The 17738-nt window shown below is 35.9% G+C and overlaps 1 protein-coding gene across 1 annotated transcript; it reads right to left on the bottom strand.

The window, feature by feature from the left end:
* Window positions 1-5041: 5041 nt before the first annotated feature.
* Window positions 5042-15075, bottom strand: LOC128854865 (uncharacterized). The gene is made up of 3 exons (XM_054089301.1): window positions 14755-15075; window positions 8581-8671; window positions 5042-8508 (listed from the first exon to the last, which is right to left on the bottom strand). The coding sequence occupies exons 2-3, from the start codon at window positions 8651-8653 to the stop codon at window positions 6935-6937; spliced, it is 1647 nt and encodes a 548-aa protein (XP_053945276.1). The 5' UTR covers window positions 8654-8671; window positions 14755-15075; the 3' UTR covers window positions 5042-6934.
* Between the last annotated feature and the right edge of the window lie 2663 nt (window positions 15076-17738).

Here is a 17738-nt window from a genome sequence, read left to right as displayed (position 1 = left end):
TATCCCAAGCCACTCTATCATGGATAACTAGATGCGAAAATGTCTTTTTTAAGTGAATACATGATGGACAAAATGGAGAGCTGCCAGAAATAAGGCGCCAAGAGTAATTGCAAAAAAAATGGGTGGAAAAATGTCGCCATTTAAACGCCTGCAATTATTTAGTTTAAAATAAGCCTCTTATTTCCTCTTCTGACTCAACTGTTATTTAATATACATTCATACACATTGAGAACTGGATTTTGTTGTTTTGTAATTATGTACACCTATTCAAAACACCATAACTTTTTTGTGTGAAATTAGTTTTTATTGATTTCAAAGACAAAATTGTTCAAAAATGATTACAATTTTAACATATATTCACTTTAGCTCGACATGACCACCTTTTGCCTTGACTATAGCCTTCAAGCGGTCAAAAAATGGGTTGCCTGCTGCACGAATGTGATCTTAAGGTATTTTGGCCCATTCTCGTATAATCGCTTTTTTCAGCGCATTTATACTGGCATATTTTTTAGTCCTCACCTTGATTTTTTAACCATTCTTGGTTCACACGAGCTTTATAAGACAGTGCCGAGTTCTGCTGGAACGTCCATGGTCTACGATAAAAACAATTGGAGAGCATCCATCAGCGGTCACTGCGGCCCAAACCATTACTTGGGGAAATTGCTTCGAGTGACCATATGTAGGCTCAAATTCTCGTATAAGCATTCGGTCAAGTAAACACGATCGTTTTGAGTGTTTATGATCTGCTCAATTGAGAAATTTTTTTCATCAGAAAACACAATGTTAGGAAATTCACCACGTTCGTGCAAGCGCAACAACTCCTTTGCTCTTTCGCACCGAACTTTTTTTGCTGGGGTGAAAGATCGTGTGCTTTTTGTAACTTGACCTTGAGCTCATTTTTCAATATGCGTCGAATGCTGTCTTGCGATATTTTCAGTTCCTTGACCATTTTTCTTCCACTTCGACGTGGATTTCGTTCAATCGAGCCTTCACTTTCCGAACCATTTTTGGCGTTGTTGCGGTTTTTTTGATCCACCTCCATAGCGTTTTGCAACGCTACCAGTATCATTGTAACGTTTTATAGTGCGATACCCAAATATTTTATTCACTTTGAGGTGACTGAGCTCACGAACAATGACTGATTGTGATTTTCCAGCCAAATATAATGCAATCACACTATTACGTTTGAATTCCATTACAGGAAAAAAAATTCAACAAAACTGAGACGCGCTTTTGATGGCTTATAAACAATATATTGAACTGTCATTAGAACAATTTTGACGTTGATGTCATCAGCTGTTTTACAGATACAAGCAGTGTGAAGTTGGTAACACTTCATATCGTTCACCCGTATGTGTAAACATTCTGTCCAAAAAGTACCGGGAATTGTTAAATAAAACGCAAAATAATTGTTTAATCCTCAAAATTTATTTTGTTCCCTTCAAAATAGGCTCCATTCGAAGCAATACACATACGCTAACGATTAGTCCAGTGATCAAAAGACCTTTTAAACGCGTTTGAAGAGATCTTCTTCAGCTCTTTCAGCGAAATTTCCTTAATGACCTCTATCCGCGGAGTGTCAATTTATGTTTTGAGAAAAAGAAAAAAGTCACAGGGGGCTAAATCCGGTGAATAGGGTGATTGTTTGATGATATTTGTCGAGTTTTGGTCAAAAAAGTGTGCACAATATGAGCCTTGTGAGACGGTGCGTTATCATGGTGCAAAATCCATGGGTTTTCTTTCCACAAATTGGGCCGTTTCCTACTCACATTCTCTCTCAAATGTCGCATAACTTCCAAATAATATTCTCTATTTACCGTAGAACAATTTGGAACGAATTCCGAGTGCACAACAAAAAGTGACTTTCACTTTTGACCGACTTTGACGTAGTTTTTTGGGTTTGGGGTTATGTGGATAACACCATTCAGCCGCTTGTTGACTGGCACCTTTTATGATGCACTGGATAAACGTTGGGTCTGAATTCATTTGCCCAAGCATGTCTTCAGAAACCTTCTTCCGATGAATTTTTTGAAAGAAATTCAACTCTCTTGGAACGAGTCGAGCAGCCACGTGCCCCATGCCCAATCGATGGTGGAAAATGTTGCGAATTGATTCGTGAGACTCGCTAAAATCACGAGCTACCTTCCTCAAACTTAAATGATGGTTTTCCAGCTCCATTCCTTGACTTTGTCGAAATTTTCATCCGTTGAAGACGTTGACGGGCGAATCGGAGCAAATCTTCCACGACTTATCGGCGCTCTTCAAAAGCCTTATAGCACTCGTAGACCCGTGTTGCGGGTCGATTTGCAACGATTCGGCACACGAGATTCCGTTCAAAAGACAAAATGTAAGACAAATTCTTTTATCTTTATTTCATTTATATTGAAAATCGCAGAGCACACCTGCGGTTGACTGATATAATTAATTGCCAAAAGCAAGCTAATGGACAGATCACGCTTTTTGCCAGAATGTATAAAGGCAGAATTCAGAACTAAATTAACTTGAAGATTGCAAGATTTACCTGTTTTTCAGTTGAAATCGCTGTTAATATGAACCCTTTAATTTGATTGTCATGATGACAATTTAGGTCCTCAGCCTAGTCTGGAGGACTATTCCAGTTAGTTTTTGGAACTCCCATGCAGCTAAATCAAAAGGATTCTCCATATCCCACAGGAAATGTCGATTCGATGTTTGAAGGATTACTACTTCTCCCTATGCGATAAATCATTAGCCAAATATTCGAAAGACATATTCACGTTTTTTTAATAACTTTTTGATAATTTAATTCCAACGTTTGCGACAATCGGCATATTAACCAAAACAGCTAATTTTGTCTTATCGATTTTTGTTTTCAAACGATAGTAAAATCGTTAAAATTAGGGTTAATGAAAGATAACAAAGCGAATATCGTCAAAATAAAGGGTGATCAATTTAGAGGTATCGGCTTTTTTATTAAAAGAAACCAACGAAAAATCAAATTGATTGGGTAATCTTTTATATTTTTGTGCAGAACCATTCATAACATTTATTTTTTTAAAGATAATCCCTTTGGCCGCAATTGCGTCGCATTTCGGACATCCGTAAACACCAATTCTGAATGACTCGCTGGGAGACTTCGGCCGGTATCTCGTGCATAACTTAAGTAATTAAACAATTGAAACTGGTTTATCCACAAAGCTTTTAGACTTTACATACACCCACATATAAAAGTCCAAAGGTGTAATATCACTCGATCGGCGTGGCCAATCTGCTGGTCCAAGATAAGTAAGTAAATCCATTGTCTCACGGGCTGTATTGCAAGTAGCGCCGCTTTGTTGGAACCAAATGTTGCGGAGATCAGAGGCTTTCAATTTCGTTTATCATAGCGCGATAGCGTTCGCCATTCATTGTCACATTGGCGCCACCCTCGTCTTTTAAGAAATATGCTATGGGTCGATGAATCCTCCAGCACATAGGCCGCACCAAACGGTTGTTTTCAATGGATATAATGGCTGTTCTGGAACGGCGTCGGGTTGCTCTCCAGTTCAAATACGGCAATTTTACGTAGTCATTGAGCCAAAAATAGACCTAATCGCTGAACACCTGACCAGATCGCATGGCTGGCCTGAGCGTGCGATGAACATTTTTCACAGAGTGTCGATTTTCGCAATATAATGGTACGATTTGTAAACGTTGTTAAGCCGTAAGTCTTTTCATGATGAAATGTCAATGAATACTGAAAAAAAATAAGGGGTAGTTTGACAGTAGTCGCGCGTGATCTGTCAAAAAAGCCCTATTGGAAAAAGAACCTCCAATCTGATCACCATTTATGTTAGTGAGTTCCACTACTGAACTAAGACGGTTTTTGCTCCAAGAAAGAAGAATTGGATACTCACTCAAACATTTCAACTTTATTAAAAACATGAAAAATACGTGTGTGTGCGCACGGTAGGCAGGAAGCATCGATAGGTTGCACAAAAATGTCGACAAAAACTGCAAGCTGGGTTGTATTTGTTGATGATTATAGGTGCGAAATCCGTTGGAATTGAAATCCTACCTGCTCCTTTTCAAAAGTTATTCATATTTTTATATTTCATGTTGGGACAATTTGGAATCAATATCAAAAGTATAATCTCGTTTGAATTTGTATTATGCAAGAGAATAATAAAGAATCTTACGTAAGTTTTAGCCGATTTTAATCGTTTCCAAGGTACACCACGTGGAGGTAACTTACTTTGTACCTTTTTTTCTATTTTTTTTCAGTTTTTTTGTTTTTTTTCAGATTTTTTGTTTTTTTAGATTTTTTTTATTTTTTTATTTTTAGATATTAAGATGTGTTACTATTTCTGTATATATTATTTAGAATTTGTAAACTTAAGTTTGTAAATTTAAACATGCTGTGATGAAAATGTAACGACAGCTTTCTTTAAGCGACTTATAAAAGATGGTTCGTCTAGCAAATTTATTTTAAATCTATTCGAATATTTATTGAACTCGCTATGAACTGACTCTCCAGCCTGCTCGGACCATAAACCTAAGCCATCATTATTCAAGAACATGATTGCTTCCTCCAAATGCTCCAGGATAATATGAATTTTTAGTGTTTGAGAAATTTCAGTACTTTTTAAGGCTTCACGGAGTTTTTTTAAATTTTTGTTAAAGTCAGTAAGATCAGCTTTTTTGGCAGCAAAGCACTTTTCAACAATTTTATTCATAGCTTTAAATGCAGCAATATAAGGCTGTAAACGAAATGGTTCTGCAATTTCAGGATCCTGCAATTTATCGGCCTCTTTAAGTAATTTTCGACATTGATTGCCTTCAAACATATCTCCTTGATGGCTCTTATTAGATATACCTATTTTATTCGGCCACAATAACGCTCTATATTTTCCAATTTCCTCAATTTTAACTATACCGTTCCAGAAAAGATGGTTGACAAACCCTTGTAATAGGTGTAGTTCAGGAGGAATGCACTTCTGAAGTACGTACAAGTTATCATCTTCAGTAGTGCCATATTCAATGAATAAAGGGTGATTTACTGTACTGCGACATTCTTTAGACTTTTTTTGTCATTACCCAAGCTCTTGAATTTAAAGTAGTCATCTTTAAAATGCTTGTAGGTCTTTAAATCAAGATTTTTGTCATCACTGCTTATATAATTTTCCTCAATCATTTTATTATAACTTTTTAATTCATTTAATGTGACGAAGCAATAAGGGCAAGGATAGAAAGCCGTTGCAGTTTGCTGCCCATTGACCAATAAAACGAGCTTTAAATCTCCAACAAATTTAAATGGTATCTCATTGAGTTTCGTCAATTCAACCAAAATTTTAAAATTATCATAGGTCTCTTTAGTCCGAGGCACTATGCCTAATAAAAGCAATTTAAATACACTAGTCAACTTACGTTTATTTGCCATACTTCCACCAGTAGAGTAAGTTGAAACACTTTTACTTTTATCCAAGTCATTTTCTTTCAAGTCGTCTTCTGGAATTGATATCGAAAGAGAAACTTTGAAGAAATCTTGTCCTCCGTCTGCCATTACTTTTATTTTTGATTGTTCAATATGTTCAATGTTTCGATTTTCAAAGACAAAGTCTACGAGTGCTGATGCAGTAGCATACACAACTGATCTTTGTTTAATACCATCTTGGGATGTTTCGAATTATCTTTTTATTGCAGTAAATCTTTTTATTGCGAAGTATCATCAAAACACTTATTTACGTCAATATTTGTAGAGAAATCCCTAATTTGACCTCTACCTTTTTTTTGTTTTTTATGACTCGTAACTCGTGCTGTTAGACAGATGTAACAATTACAACAAATAATTAAAGATCCTCGTAATTGGGCATAGTTGGACAAGGTCTTTTGAAAATATCATTTCCATATTCATTTATAGTTAGTCGGCAAGAGCTACATAAACTTTTTGGGAATTTACTATTATAAATATTAAATTCACCATTAATGTGCTTTTTTATAACTTCAATATGTTTTTCAGATAGCAAGAAATGATGGGAAGGTTTATTTTGGAGAATAATTTTTTCCCCACAAAGAGCACATACTTTTGTGCGATTTTCTTCATGATCGCATTTATAAAGCGGATGCTGACTTTTCACCCGACTATTCAGCTGACTATTCATTATTAATTAATCTTCTCATATAAGAATTTCTAAAACTAGAAAATACATTTGCCTGAAAACACTAATATTAATAGTTTAAACTGTACTTTTTTATTGCGGGAAGCACTCGACTGCCCTCTGCCACCTAGCGGCATTTATCGTAACTATTATATATAATATAGCTACATAATGTTGATATACGTATTATATACCATGTATTGAGTATACAACACTTTTACATATCTATTTAGAAAATAACTTTTGATATTTATTCCGAATTGTCCCAACCTGAAATATAAAAATATGAATAACTTTTGAAAAGGAGCAGGTAGGATTTCAATTCCAACGGATTTTGCACCTATAATCATCAACAAATACAACCCAGCTTGCAGTTTTTGTCGACATTTTTGTGCAACCTATCGATGCTTCCTGCCTACCGTGTACGATATTGCACATTCAATAAATTAAATTACAATTAATGGACACATTTTATGTACAACTTTATAAAAATGTTTAAGACTAATCCGTATACTAAATTTTTTTGTCTATTTTGTAAATGTTTGCAAAAGAATTAATCACATTGGCATTCTAAGAAGCGTTTTTTGCCTTTTTCATATTTCTTTTTATAAATTCTAAAATTATTAAATTATGTAATTATGTACATAAACTACCTCATTTTAATGTTTTTATTGGATACAAATATTACGGTTTTAAAAACGCAAAAATTAATTTTTAAATTGTTATAAATAGTAATAAAAATTAATTATTGTTATAAATTAATTATTAAAAAAAAAATATTTTTTTATTGTTATAAATAAAAATTTCGTTAACGAAATCTATTGATGAAAGTATGTTTTTACTTTTGTTCGTTTCTCAGAAATTTCTAAATCCGCCAACAGAGGACACTCATTATATAAAATAAGCCTTACCGACTTGTCCACCTGAGCGCAGTGCAAGAAGTGTAGTACGCGCAGACGCGGCAAAGCCTTCGCTATGCAAAAGAGAGCGCTCCGCCCCAATGTCGGGCAATAAGTTATAATCAATTCTTCCAAAAGCGGGCACTGCCTTACCAAAACCTGAATGCCACTGTCGGTATATAAGCCACGTCCAAAGTTTAAACTACGTAGAAAGGGAAACTTTAACGTCTCTAAAAATTCGTCATTCGACAGTTGCTGGCATGATTTCAGGTTCAACTTTTCTAACCCCCGCAGACGTTGAATCGGGTATGGGTTATCGACGGTACCCGTTAGTGCATCAAGGTTAAAATCGTTGTTACCACTCAGATCCAGTTCACGTAATTGTGTCAGGTGTTTGAAAATCGCAGCCAGCGATTTGTTAGTTACCGCATTCTTACAGTATTTTAGGTCTAAAACTTCTAAGCCAGCAAGATTGCGTGCTATATGGCATAGCTCATCCTCTTCGATAAGCCGCGTGTAGCTCAATATAAGCTTTTTCAAGTTGTGGCAGCACTCGCTTATTGTATTTGTGCCGGCTATGTGTTTGGGTAAGTAGAAGTTGAAAAACGCCAAATGCTCCAGTGATTTGGCGCACGATTCCAGCAGTTTAAAGATATTTGGGTTTACAGGCCGCAAACAATCCACTTCCAAGTATCGCAATGGCAAGCCTACGAAACACTTCAATGATCCCTCAAATATCAGCGTATTACCTGCATAAATTTTAACTTTCTGCAACTTCTTCAATTGATCGAAAGCTTCTATCCATTTTTTAACCAGTGAATTTTGTTCATTCATTGATTCAAAATAGACGACATGCAGACTTTTCAAGGTGTCGGCATGATGCTTCACCACCGACAAAAATAGATCAGCGTGCTCCGCATAGACGCGTATGCTCAATTCCTCCAGCCTCACAGCGGTACTTTCACGTAGGCAAGTAGCGAGTAAAGCTTCAGATGTACTTTGTGTTACTGCATCGTCCACAAAATGAAGTCCTTTCAAATTGCCAAATGTATTCAATTCGAATGGCACATTCAAAGGGAATACATATAGATCTTCAAGTACTAGACGTTCTATGTTTGGAAAGCACACATACATGCTGTTGAGACCAAAAAAGGTTTTGAGCTTTAGATTTCGCACATTTGAGCCAATTTTCTGCAGAATGAATTCCAACTCATCGAGCTGTGTGGAATCGCTGCCCATGTATACCATGTGCCGATACACCATTCCCGATGCGAAATTCCCGGTTTGTAGTTGCTTCCAAATATCCAGCATATTATCTTCTCTGAGTCGCAAACGGAATTTGTTCGCAAACCGCTTGTACGCGATGACTTCCCTCCAAAGATGACAAACCAAACGAGTCTGCGTCAAGTCGGTATATGGCAAATAGGAAAATATATTTATCAGAATTTCATTATGCAGCATACGTAGCGGCTCATCCCTGTGCTGATGCGTATCTAAAAGTTAAAAAAAGGTATTTATCACTTAATAAGTACTTATATGTATGTATACAGGCTAATATTGCGTACCACATGTGCAATTATCCTCTCCTGAAAAGTTGGGTGTAAAAGTAATTTCGTCACTTATTTGATCGTCGCCCATATTTGAAATGGTGTGCAGCTATGGGAATAAGTAAAACATAAAAAACTATTGCTAAATAAAGTACAGATAAAAATTATTGACGTTTCAATTGAGTATTTTTCTTTTATTAATTCTATTTGATACAAGTAGATAGTTTTTATGTACGCATTTTTAAGGGAGTCAAACAAGGTTTAATATTGTCACCACTACTTCTTTACATTTAAGCAGAACCAATTTTTAAAGAGGCTCTCCACGATGCTCATGAAGGTATTAAAGACAAAGGCGTTCCTATAAATAACATCAGATACCCCGATGATACCACCCTTGCAAAATTTTATTTCGAAAGTAACTGGATGCAGTGAAGAATATGACATCAAGTTAAACAACGTAAGCAAAGCTAATCATGAAGGTCAGTAGGAAAAATATATACAATAAATTGAGTATTAATGGCCAAAGTATCAAAAGCGTAAGGTAGTTTAAGTATATATATAATATAACTAATGAGGTTGAATTAGTTTTAAAGGTTTTTTTCGAAGATTTGGGGCTTTATTGTGAAAAAACGGTACACAATATTTTATTCGAAGTATTGGCCATCGCTAGCTACAACTTTCGCCCATCTTTCGGGCAATTTCCGGATGCCGTTTCTCCAAAATTCTGGCCGCTGCTTGGCTATCCATGACTCAACCCATATTTTGGTAGCCTCGTACGAGGAGAACCGCTGGTCCGCCAAATCGAGACTCATATGCCGGAACAAATGATAATCGGAGGGAGCTATGTCTGGACTATACGGCGGGTGGGGTAACACTTCCCAGCCAAGCGTTCCAAGGTATTTTTTGACAGGTTGAGCAACATACGGCCGAGCGTTGTCATGTTGCAAAATAACCTTGTCGTGCCTTTTTACCGTTTCCGGCCGTTTTTCTTTCAATGCCCGGCTTAAACGCATCAATTGCAGTCGGTAACGATCCCCCGTGATTATTTCGCCCAGTTGGAGCAGCTCAAAATATACGACGCCGACCTGATTCCACCAAATGCAGAGCATGATTTTCTTGCCGTGAATATTCTGCTTGGCCGTCGACGTTGATGCGTGGCCGGGCAAACCCCATGATTTTTTGCGTTTTGGGTTATCGTAGTGGATCCATTTTTTTCCGATTTTGTCGCTCGATCAGCAATTCGCACGTAAAAAGTCGCCGTTCGACGTCGCGCAGCTTCAACTCGTACGGGACCCAATGTCCTTGCTTTTGGATCATTCCCATCGCTTTTAGACGCTTGCAAACGGTTGATTTATCAACGCCCAATGATTCAGCAAGCTCTTCTTGGGTTTGGCACGAGTCCTCGTTTACCAATTCCCCCAATTCCGCGTCCTCGAACTTTTTGGGCTGGCCAAGACGCTCCTTGTCTTCGGTGTGAAAATCACCACTTTTGAATCGTCGAAACCAGTACTCACATGTTGAAATCGACGGAGTATGGTCTGGGTAGGCCTCCTGCAGCAATTCACGGGCTTGGGCTGTATCTTTTTTCAAATTGAAGCAGAAAAGCAAAGCTTCCCGCAAATTGCGTTTCGACGGCACGAAAGTTGACATACTTGGAGCACGAAAACACTGCGTTGTTTATACTTCAGCGAAATGACAGATACTGATAAACAAAGCCTAGGGATGAGGCTTTGTCATGAATATATATTCAGTATTTCCAACGCGATAAAGTGATAAATAGCGCCATCTGTGTGTCACCTTTAAAACTAATTCAACCTCCAATATATTAAGTAGGTAGGTAGGTAGGTAGTTAAAATAGCTGTCGGTCTCTAGGCCAACCGGTCTCTGGACCGTTGCCGATCCATTGTGATACCATAGTAGCTACTGCTGCAGTTTGCTACTCCTCGCTAAACCATTTTGTTTTAAATACAAACCCATTGGTCTGGCTGACACTTATATCCCTAAGGCCTTCAGTATCATTTAGAAGCGATGAGCCAAGGTATCTAAACCTAGTGGCATACCATGCGGGACAGTAACAGAGAAAGTGTTTAACGGACGCTTTCACCTCCACATTAGTGCAGGTTCTACAATAGTGGAAATGTAAAATAATAAATGTTTGTAAGTTGAGAGGGGTATTCCTACAATCTCCATATCAAGAGGGAGGCGAGTGGCATATCAAATAGATGTGGAAATATTCCGCTTTCTCGCTAAGAGACGCCCGGCATTTGCGAGCAATGATGGGATTAGTGACAACCACACCAAGAGATTTAATCGCCGTTTGTCTATCAGAGTAAATATAGATTTCTCTGAAGGTAGTTATACTTTTATTTAACCAGACAGCTACCTCATTAATCGCTAGAATTTTGGCCGGAAATACACTATAGTGATTAGAAAGACGAGCAGAAACGCTACTTTCGGCTTCTTAATGTAGACACCAAGGCCAATTTTATCGTAAATATTGAGGTTGCCGATTAAATAACTGGGATTTCTCCTCAGAGATTAAGTTGAAGTTTATATTTATTTATTTAAGAATTGGAATCTGTATCATCGATAATAATTCGAAATCGAATAGCCATAATAAAGAAAAAGAAGATAGCTTTCATGAACGAATGTATGTTCATAGAAAATGAAACATTTTAGTTGTTATTGTAGTTGTTGTCGCCGCATAGACATTCCCCATTCATGTACAAGGGAATGCTGCTGAGGTGACAGTCCTTGGCCAAATATAAATCGGGGTCATTCCGATAACTTGAAACCGACTGTCGTGGTAGCGGAAAATGTTTAGTTTAACTCTTTACTCTAACGTTAAGTCTTCTACAGGATATCATCCCTGGTGCTTTGACTTCGAACAAAGCGAATAGCAAAAGCAATAGCCGGCGACGAGGCAGCAGCACACTTCGATTGCTGTAGGTAGCATTTTGAAAAGAAAAGACAGAAGCACGTGGCAAGTAATAACGGCAAATACTCGTAACAGCAAGTGATTTTTTAGCAAAGTAAATTTAAAATTTGTATGCATCTTTTGTGCAAAGCCTGCTAAGGTACCCTATAGTCTAAAAATTAATAATTTATACGTATATGAATGCATGGCAATACCACTAAGGTGGTGTAGCCTTTTTCTGCCTGGTGCGAGACATTCACGAAGAATGAGTTCTGAATTTTCATTGTCCACAAAATCGACAGATGGTCGTCCCAAAGAGATATCTCATTATCTGAGTGCATTTCTGCAATGAAAAAACTTCCCAAAAACAAACCTTCTACTGTTCGGAGGTGGCATAGCTGAAACTGAAAATCCCTCCATCCCGCAGTTCACGTAGGTAGCTATTAGGAATATTTCAAGGATCTCTACACCAGGAAGACCTTGTTTAATTTGCTGATGTCATGATGGCAGACTTTAACGAGTGTAAATTATTATCGAAAATTATTTTGATTTACCCTTCAACGCTTTCAATCCTATCCTGCCTCCAGCTTATGCTGTTCGTTGAATGCTTATAAATTTAACACCATTTGATAGCTGAGAGTTATCCAATTGATCATGTTAGTTTTTGCTCTAATTGGTAGGAATATTGATTGCCCTGATTTACTTTTTTCGGAATGCCATCAAAGCACATTCTTTTCATTTTCATCAACCTACAAAACCCTAATATAATTTAGTAACAAGAACGAGATGATTAATATTGAATCGTCTTTACTAAGATCTCTAAAACCTCAGCTAAACCTCTTAACTATTTTTTTTTTAAGTTGCTTAAGTTTTATATATGTATCTATATATGTAATCTAGTCTGTACAATTTAAAAATTATAGATTTAATAAGCCGATTGAATATGTGTGAACCATTATTCAATCAATTGTGATTTTTGATGAGTTGTTGCGACTATGAGCAAGAAGGTTTGTCGCTGGGATCGGATATTTAAAACAAATGTATTTACAATCCGATTTGGAGCATCCCTAAAAGAATACATATAAGATAAAATTGAGTACTCTGTTGCATTTCGGTAAAAGAAAAAAAAAAACACATATATCTGCATATGGGTAACATAACACCGAATATATATATATATATATATATATATAATTGGCGTGTACACCCTTTTGGGTGGTCGACCGAGCTCCTCCTCTTATTTGTGGCGTGCGTTTTGATATTGTTCCACAAATGGAGGGATCTACAATTTTAAGCGGACTCTGAATGGCGGATATTTTTTTGAGGAGCTTTTTCATGGCAGAAATGCACTCGGAGATTTGCCATTGCCTGCCGAGGGGCGACCGCTATTAGAAAAAACTTTTTCTTCATTTTGGTCTTTCACCGAGATTCGAACCTGCGTTCTCTCTGAATTCCGAATGGTAGTCATCCACCAACCCATTCGGCTACGGCGGGCCGACACCGAGTATATGGGTAATATAAAAAATTAAAAGGGTACCCTATACGGGTGGATATAATTATCAACCACCCTGCTAGTTCTAGATTTCCTAAACTTGATAAAAAAGAAAAATGAATAGTTCTGGAGGTGAACGAGGATAAGGCGAAGTACCTCAATAAGCAGTCAAGGCCCGTCGCTGTCGACAGTTCATAATTTTAATGTAGTACAGGATTTTATTTACGGGGAAACCAGTATCCATACCGTTGGGCTAGGCAGCCTTAAACCTGAGAGAATGAATAACCAAAAATATACTTTATAAATACTCCGCCACGCCCGTTCTAATAAATGATGTATGGATAAGCTTTGCCGTTAACATGATAACGCGATACTTTGAGTATTTCCAAGCTAGCGGACTCTATAAATCTTCAATCTGATTTAGATAACGTCGTTGCCTGGTGTAAAATAATAGGTTAGATTTATATACAATCACTAGAAATGAAATTATTGATCTTTGTATGATAAAGTCTTAATTCTCTTTTCAAATACATTTAAATTACATCATTGCAAAGTCATATTCTGTACTTGCTTTGATTCGTAGTTTTAGTTCGGACTTTGTTGATCGATATACTCTAAAGTTGTTATATACCCCTCTACTTCGAAGCTAGAATACAGGCTCGAATGCATCCAGAAAGCCTTTGTGCGTTATGCTTTGCGTTCTTTGAATTTCACTGATCCAATTCTTAAGGTCTCTTCTATTCGCCACTTCTTTGCTCGCTATCTCTCTGCTCGGATAAATTGACGAAAAATTTGAATGTATCGAGTAAGATAAGAAGCCGCCAGCGAATATGGTTATACCTCATAAAAACCAAATGTAATTTTAAGCAGTTCTATTCCAGCGCTGTCGATATACATATGTGTATTTTGCCGACATATGATACCAGTTGCTTCATCTGAAAATATATTTTTTTCAGCAAAACCACCTGATTTTTTCCAAAACTTTCAAACTAATTTTTGTAAATTTTGTAATTTTTAATTAACATCTGTCAACTTAAAAACGATAAACAGTTACAGCTGTCATAACATTGCTAAACAAGAAACTCGAGCTTGAAAGACTTGATTTCAGACTCAAAAGAATCATATGCCGATATATTATAAGTTTATTTGTTATTTTTCTCAAAATTGGTGGACCAAATTTACTAACAGCATCTTAAATGTATTGAGCTTCAAAAATTCAGTTACATTGTTGTTTTTATAATTTCTTTTTTATGCAGCTCGGGCAGTGCAAATTATTTATAAATTTGAAATGAATATTTGTTACAAGTTCGTCTCTGGCTTTTGTTATTGCAGACGATTGCAGTCATATGTTTTTCCTAAATGCGCTCAATCAACAAATTTTCTCTTTGCATACTTGCGAACTGTGCAGAAATACGAAAGAGAGCACAGAGCATATGGCTTGAATTGGCACTGCCAGGTGAATACTTGTATGCGCTTTAACATCTACTTGTATGTGTGTATGCGTGCGTAAAGTATGTTAGAGAGCTCGCTAAAAGGGCTTTCAACGATAGCCCCAACTTATGAGATATTACATATACATATTTATGTTCATGCCAACATATTTACGCAATGATTTGTGTCAATGTGAAAGTCTGCGCTACACATGCAACCCCATTTAAATCCAAGCGCGCGTATATATGTATATATGTACATATTTACATACTTACTGCCGCGATTCAAAGCAAAATTACGATAATAACAATTATTAAACATCTTAAATGAATGCGAGTAAATAAATGATTACCTTCAGTATACAAATTCGTTACCTATCAATGCGTGATGCGTTGCCAAGGTAACATTCAATAACAATTACAAAATACTGCGACTCGTTTACAGCTGCTGCTGTAATCAACCAAGTGTCACTTCTAAGAACACAAATTGTATTGCAAATAAGTTTTCGATTCTTCTTCTATTAATTCGTGTTATTGTAGACAAACTTTTCTCAATTTATTCTATTTGAATCAATTTTCAGCATTCCATTTATTATTTGTGTTATTATATGGCACTTTCATTGATTGTTTTTATTTTCTTCACTCAACATCAATATTGGATCATACTACACCGACTGTATCCGTATCTAAAGTGATATGAAAACAAAAAACAAACACCACCAACGAGCGCGCAACAAATGCGAGAGGAACAAAAGCATTCACATGTTCTCTCAAAAATTGTGTAGGTACTCCACTCCACACCAACGCAATGGTAATGCTGTGGCATGCGTATGTACACAACTTGTTTTCCCACCTATAATATACAGTGGGCCTATTAATTATGTATTTTTCGAGCAACATTTCTGCAATGAACATAAAATTTAGTAGTTCCAATGCAAAATAACTCATTTGAATATACTACTTGCCAAAGATCGAATTTTACGGTCTTAAAAATATCTATATTTATAAACCAAAGAAGTAATTTTTAAATGCAAATAAAAGTATAGTAGAGGTTTTCACGTAATTAGATTAAAGTAAAGCAATACAGTGCAAATTTTTTTCTAGCAAGGATTTGCTTTGCTTACTTACTTTTTGTTGTTAATAACTGTCCGCGAACGCACGAGCTACAAATTTTCTTTTTTTATGAAAAGTAAATAAAGAAAATAACAATAAAATAATGTAGTAACAAATATCGTCATTCATACCGACTAGCAATGGTTTTGGAACCACACGCAAACAGCTGATCTACTGTCACAAATTTATCAGTTTTGCCGACTTTTAACGATAGTATTCCAGTCGGCATTATATGTATGTATCATATATAATGAATTTTGAAAAGCTTTCGACAAGTTCGCCTTTCAATTTTGGTTTTAGCCAGTGAGAGTTTTTATTCAAAATTGGTATTTTTGATAAAGCCCTACGCCTCTCATTGTAATTATGAAGTCGTTGTTGACGGTACACATTTTAATGCCCCTAAGGCAGTATTTTAGGTGATTCTCAATTTGTTTTTATCAACGACAAATCAAATTGTTTTACTTAATCTAAGCTCTTTTCAATGCTAATAATTGAAAGATTTATTCTACTGCTTCATATCGCTCTGATTCTGTTAACATTTAATTTGATATCGACAATACCTCAGCTTGGTGTTGTACCAACGGCTTACAGTTAATTATTCTCATACGGCCTTCTCCAAATAGGGTGGCGTCATTCCTACCTCTTACTGTATTGAAGGCAATATACTATCCGACCTTGACTTGGTTTTAATAGTCATCTAACAACTATACCATGTCGCTAAGTCGTACCTTTGCCTTTATTGATCGACCCAACGTCGATTCGTGGAATTGTTCAAAAACTTTTGTACGCCTTGCCCTTCAATCGTTGAATTTTACCGATTATATTCCTAATTAACCGGAAATAACTTCAGCGTAAAAGAATTATTATTTATCTCATGCTTGTCCTCCTTTGACTATGCTATCTGGTTTTTCATCTAACGCTAACATATTTTCATATTTCAAACTAATATTAAATCAAGTTGTTTTATAATGTGTTACACCTCATGTATGCAATTTATCTTTATGCAACTTTATATGCATCTAGATTACAATGAACTATCATATAAAAAATAAAAATATTAGAGATTTGATTATGTACGTGTGTATTAAGCTTTAATCTACTTAAGTCATATTAGGGGAATGCTTCTTAAATATGGTTCTTCTAATCTTTCACTCTATTAATCTGTTTTAAAGTGAGAAAACACCACAAACAGATATTTTGGATACAATCTAAATTGAAGAATTTTGCGGTTCCATATGCACCTATCGGAGAATATCTTACGCAATGAAACCTGTATGAACTTTGGGGCGGCATAAACAAATGCAGCGAATAAATATCTAGCGGATTCACTTCATGTCAAACGAATGGACAAAGATACACGCCATCCCGACAAGTATTCGATGCGATGCCGCTGATGGTAATAGTGGAAGTGAAAAATTAAACGAAGAAGGTCGTATATTATTTTCTTTTCTTGAAATAAGTTTCCTCTCAATATACGCCTACATTAGGAGAATATTGCTAAGCACCTTGTGAAAATGTCGCGTATTTCATATGAAGATAGAATTTAAAATACAAATTATATATGCCTATTGAATATATTGCAATAGAATTACTTCCACTTTTTATAATAATTAATGTTTTCGTACAACTATTTTGACGAACTTGTATACACAGATAACCAAAAATCAGGGGTATTTCTCATATTTATATTAAGTTTTTCTCAACTATAATAAAGTTGATAATAAAAATTTGAAAATATTTAGCTTGAAATAATAAACACTTCTAAATATCAATTTAAGAACTAAGATTTTTGAAAAGTTGAGAAGTTTTTTCAAGAGTTTATTAGGTAGTTTGGCTTATTTTTGCTTTAAAATAAAATATGAAGTACTTTTGTACCACTTGATAATTTTCTGTATTGTGTCTATGGCACTTGCCTAAAGTGCCTCTTCATGGAATCTAAGTATAAATTCGGTTTTTAATAAAAAGTCTGTACATGCTTTCTTCAAAATATTAAAAAATCATAATCTTCATCTAAGTACTATGTGCACAATTTGTGTAAGTGTAATCCACTGTTACACTGTACATACAGCGAAGCAATCGAATAAAACAACCAAAAACAGAGTGCTCGCTTTACTTACCCTCTGAGTAAAAGCTAACACTTCTCTTAAAAGCTTAAACTCGATTCGAAAAAATTTTGAGAGACATGGAGAGAATAATATTCCAGTTGGCAACGCAAGTAAGCTTA

The sequence above is a fragment of the Anastrepha ludens genome, chromosome 2, assembly GCF_028408465.1.
Source record: "Anastrepha ludens isolate Willacy chromosome 2, idAnaLude1.1, whole genome shotgun sequence".
Classification (NCBI taxonomy): domain Eukaryota; kingdom Metazoa; phylum Arthropoda; class Insecta; order Diptera; family Tephritidae; genus Anastrepha; species Anastrepha ludens.
The sequence above is the reverse complement of the archived record's forward strand: the minus strand, read 5'-3'. Positions and strand labels throughout refer to the sequence as shown.

Coding starts and splice junctions, on each gene's coding strand:
- LOC128854865 (XM_054089301.1), bottom strand. CDS start 8,653: ATGGGCGACGATCAAATAAGTGACGAAATTACTTTTACACCCAACTTT. Junction 8,509..8,580: donor AGAGGATAATTGCACATGTG/GTACGCAATATT, acceptor TTTAACTTTTAG/ATACGCATCAGCACAGGGAT.